Here is a 4,975-nt window from a genome sequence, read left to right as displayed (position 1 = left end):
CTAGGATGGGAGGACATTTGGCCCTGAGTATCTGGCATCTCTGCGAAACCAAGGCTCTTCCAACAGGGTGGAGGTGTGATTTTTTCGCAGTTGGCCCCACAGAGGAAGGTGGCCTCGGGGAGGTGGGGAACACCGGTCCTCCCAGACAGGGCTTTGTGGCGCTGTGTCTTCAGGAGCTCACCAGACCAGACCCCTCTGGGTCTCTGGATCCTCTGAGGCCACAGCCAGGGGGAGGGTTCAGTGAGGACACAGGGTCAGCAGGTCCTGCTGGGTGCAGCCGCTGAGGCAGCAGTGGTGGGCAGGGTTGGTGGCCGCCGCCCGCCGGCGGTGGTGATGGCGAGAGGCCTGGGGCAGGGGCTGTGGAATGAGAACCAGCATGGGGTCCCCTTCAGCCACCAGCCCATGGAGATGTCGTCCTTCCAGCCACTGCAGCAGCTCACCTGGGGACAGAGCAGAATTTCAGCATGGGCAGGGGACCCTAGAGGACCCCTCCCCAATATGAGCACACACCTGCACGCTCACATCCTGCTGAGTGACCCACCGAATGCTCATCTTGTGCACAAATAGAAAGTGAGCACCTATTAAATACCTACTGTCTACTGAGCACAGATATACTCCCCCATCCAGATGTGTGCACTCCCGACCCACACCCACGCTCAGGTCCCCTGCCATGCACATTCCCACAAGCCACCTATCACGCAGACACATAGACACTTTCCAAAGCCAAAGACAGCAGGGGTGACACGTGACATATACATGACATATACATGACATATACATATACATATACATGACATGTGACATCTGTGCAGGCAGTGGGCTCACATGGACACACACACCCACACAGGCACATACCCTCATGGCCCTTTCCAGCCCTCCCCCATGCACGCCTCTGCACATCCAGCTGCGCCTGTATCACAAAGATGCATGCATATAGGACACACACGTGTGACACGTGGGCATACGCATCCGTTTTATACCTTCAGCACCAGGGCCGGGCGCAGGGTGAGAAGAGTGAGCACTGGCCCTCAACGCACAATGCAAGGGGGCGCCAAAAAACTCAACAATGAAGATCCGTCATATTTTAATGCAATATTTTTAAAAATCAAAAATTAATGCAAAACATAAATATTTACATTAAAAAATTACACAGAATTGGGGCGCCTGGATGGCTCAGTTGGTTAAGCGACTGCCTTCGGCTCAGGTCATGATCCCGGAGTCCCAGGATCGAGTCCCGCATCGGGCTCCCTGCTCAGCGGGGAGCCTGCTTCTCCCTCTGACCCTCCCCCGTCTCATGCTCTATCTCATTCTCTCTCTCAAAAAAAAAAAAAAAAAAAAAATTACACAGAATGTAAATCAGGCAGAATCTCACCGTGCACTTGCGAGACTGTCTCGGTCGCCACGCACTGATTTCCTGCCTGGCCGGGGACGCATCCTTCGCGCGCTTGCACACTCCAGCGCCGCGGGCAAGGGGCCCCCCCGCAGGTGCGTGCAAACCCAGCCGCCCGCCCCGACGCCCACCAGCGCCGCGCGCACCTGCCCCACCTAGAAACCCCAGAGCGCAGTCCCCGCCCGCCGCCACTCACGGTCGCCGCCAGCCACCCGCCGCCCGTCTTCGGAGGACCAGCGCGGGCCCCCGCACAACCGCACCAGCGCGCGCACGAAGTGGTGGCCACACAGCTTCTCCCGCGCTTCCGGAGCGGGCGCCGAGCCCAGAACGAGCGCCAGAGCCGGGCCCAGCAGCACCAGGGCCCAGGTGAGTGGGCGGGGGTCCATGGCGGCAGGACGGCCCCAGCGGGGACCCCTTCTTATAGGCATCCAGCCCGCCCCAGCTGAGGACCTTGGATGGGGACAGAGCATTCCGCGGAGGGCTCAGGGAGAAGGTCAAGGGTGGGGTGAGTACTGAGTGCAAGTGTAGTGTAAACCCCGCAGCTGGGTTTTCTCTTTCTCTCTCTCTCTTTTTTTAAGTAATCTCTAAGCCCCAGGTGGGGCTCGAACTCAGGACCCGAGATCATGACTTGCATGTTCCACCCACTGAGCCAGGCTTTTTTGTCGTGCCTGACTTAAGCTTTGATTGCCCAGGCATCCGCTTCAAAGACAGCTATCTGGAATAAACCTATTTGCCAGACACACCGCTTGATAAACAGCCGGCTCTCCGGCCCCCCCGCCCCCCAGGCTCCCTTGTTTGACAGCTCGTGGTTGCTTTTGAGAACTGGCCTTTGGGGTCACTTGTTTTTTCCTTTCTGGCGCTTTAAATTCCCGCTCCTATGTTTTAGTTTTACCATAAGCAATGAGCCCTGGGAACTCCACGCCCCCATCCTGGACCCCAGTAAAAGCAGAGGCCCAGCCAGGGAACCCCCCACCCCCTCACTGTGTGGCCCGCCCTGGGGGTGCTGTGGGAGCTCCAGGTCTTGTCGGTAAGAAACCTTTCCTTTTTTCAGTTTCCTGATGGGTGTTGCTGAAGGGCGTGCAACCACAGGGGCCAGTCCAACCAGACGCTGGATACTGACAGGCTGAGCCCTAACCATACAGACCCCCCGCCTCAATTCCTGTGTTTAAGCCCGACTCCCCATCGTGACGGTGTCGTGACGGTGTCTGTGGACGTGGGGGCTCTGGGAGATCAGCAGGTAGTGAAGGGGGGGGCTCGCAATGGGGTCAGTGCTCTCCTAAGAAGGGGGGGGTCAGAGAACGTGCCCCCACACCCCTCCCGCTCCACGTGAGCACCCGGCCAGAAGGCAGCCATGTGCAAGCCAGGAAGCCTCCTCACCAGACCCCGGCCCTGCCGGCACCCTGACTTTCCAGCCTCCAGATCTGCGAGAAACTCCGAGTCCTCGGTGGGAGGCCCTCCGCAGCCACACGCGGTGATTCGGGCCACCAGTGATTCGGGCCACCGCGGCCAGGGAAGGGAGCCGTGTGCTGACTAGCTCAGAACATTAAATTCCTGCTCTGCATCTGAAATCCACCAATAAAGAGTGAGCTGGGGAAACCCTAGGCCCGCACCCCTGGACCCCAATAAAAGCAGAGCCCCAAGCCCAAGTTGGCTCTCTGTTTCCACCAGTGACCTCAGTGGGTAACCCTAGGTCGGCTGTGTAACTCTGAGGTCTTATGAGTAATAAACCTTGACTTTTTTGAAGTTTCCTGATGGGTGGTGCCGAAGGGGATCTTGTAATCATAGTAAGAATCACAACGGTGGTTTTAACCTCAACACTGGTTATTGAGAGGCTGAGGGCGCCACAAAACAGTGAGGGTCTCTGCCTGGGCCAGGGCCTTGGGTGTGTCTCCCCCAGGGCGAGCACTGGCTGAGGAGTCTTTTTCACAACAACAACAACCATTTTAGAGAGGTGAACTAGATAAACTGAGAATGATTCCACAAGGTGGTGGTCGGGCAGCTGGCCATCTGAGACCAGGAGCAATCAGAATCTTGTTGTCCTTATTCCTGTATCAATAAGGAAACTGAGGCTCAGAGAGGGGGTCACTGCGCTTGCCATGGTCACAGGAGGCTGGGGCTGTTGCCTGACTCTGTCTCTCCCCTATCAGGGTCTCCTTGGGCAGGGCAGGGACTGCAGGGCCCAGAATGAAGCTGGCTGTGTTTGCTCACTGTCGACTTTGGTTTACCAAGGAGGGAAATGAGCAGAGAGAAGGGAGGATGCTCCATCCAAGGCAAGGGAGAGCCTGAGCTGAAAACCCTGTCTTGCTTGAGCTCAGAGCAGCCCCCTCCAGCTTTTCACCAAAGCAGGTGGCTTTCCCTGGGCTAAGAGAGTAGGCGAGAGAGAGGGAGATTGTCTCTCTCCTGCCCTCTCTGTCTCTCTGAGTCTGTCTCTCCTTCTCAATCTCTCTATCTCTCTCCGTCTCTTTCTCTCGGTTATTCCTCATATCTGCCCAGCAGTCCTGAGGGAGACTTGCTTGGTCCCCACTGATGTTGGACCCCTCCCCACAGCCTCCCACCCCAACCTTGCCCTCTGACCCCCCTCCCCGCCCCCCAGAGCAGCCTGTTCCTTCCACCCACCAAGAGCCTGTAATCAGTTCCTTAGGACAGAGCCAAGGCCAGCAGCTGGAGTTGGGGGTAGGGCTTCTGTCCTCTGGGACCCCAGCCAATGCCCCACCCTGCTGTCTCTCCTCTCCCCAGCCTGCCCTGAGGCCCCCATTGTGGCCCCCAGGGGATCTCCATCTCCCAGCCCTAACTACATTCCTCCCCAGCTTACACCCCCCCCAAAATTCCCCATCACCCAAGTCCAGCAACACACCATTCTTTCCACCCAACTTTATTCATTAAACAAACGCTCCCAGAGTCCCCTTTGTACCTGTTCCATCCCAGCCCCCAGGGAGCCTCCAGGTCAGAGGAGAGGGATCTGGACAGAGACCCCAGTCCTGGGGTCAGAGGTAAGTACACGGCAGGTGAGGAGTGGCGGGAACATGCCAGGGAAGGCTGCAGGGAGGTGGCAGCTGGGGTTTCGAGAGATAAATAAGAGTTTTCCAGGGGGCAAAAGTGATAGAAAAGACTGCAGGCAGGTGAGGAGTTGGGGGGGGAGGGGCTTAACCTGCACCAGATGCCTTCTCACCAGCCTCCAGAAGCTGCCTGTGTACAGCAAGAAGCCAGCACCATTTATCTGCCCATTGTACAGGGGATGGAACTGAGACCCAGTAGGGGAGACAAGTTGCCCACCATCATACGGCAATTAAGTGGCAGAACCGTGGGCTCCAACAGCTGGGCTCTTAACCTCTGTACTCTGAACCTCCTTACTCTCACCATGTTGTTCCCTCTGCCAAGAATGCCTTTCCTTCCCTCAGCTGCTGAAAAGCTCCTGTAAGGCTCCAGCGTCATCAACTGAGTGACCCTCTGGTCGGGATAGAAAGGGTCCCAGTATTCAAGTGGGCAAATGGAAGGCCCGGGACGCTCTGGTACAGTTAGGGTGGACTGGGACCCCAGCCTCTCCTGGCTCCTCACACAAGCCCAAAAAGTCACGCAGGCTCCCCC

The 4,975-nt window shown here is 57.4% G+C and overlaps 1 protein-coding gene across 1 annotated transcript; it reads right to left on the bottom strand.

The window, feature by feature from the left end:
• Positions 1-237: 237 nt before the first annotated feature.
• INSL3 (insulin like 3) lies at positions 238-1,776 on the bottom strand. Its single transcript, XM_034997409.1, has 2 exons — positions 1,587-1,776; positions 238-440 (listed from the first exon to the last, which is right to left on the bottom strand). Exons 1-2 carry the CDS (start codon positions 1,774-1,776, stop codon positions 238-240), a joined length of 393 nt encoding a protein of 130 aa, XP_034853300.1.
• Positions 1,777-4,975: the final 3,199 nt, after the last annotated feature.

The sequence above is a fragment of the Mirounga leonina genome, unplaced genomic scaffold (genome assembly GCF_011800145.1).
Source record: "Mirounga leonina isolate KUSES-001 unplaced genomic scaffold, KU_Mleo_1.0 Mir_94, whole genome shotgun sequence".
Taxonomy (NCBI): domain Eukaryota; kingdom Metazoa; phylum Chordata; class Mammalia; order Carnivora; family Phocidae; genus Mirounga; species Mirounga leonina.
The sequence above is the reverse complement of the archived record's forward strand: the minus strand, read 5'-3'. Positions and strand labels throughout refer to the sequence as shown.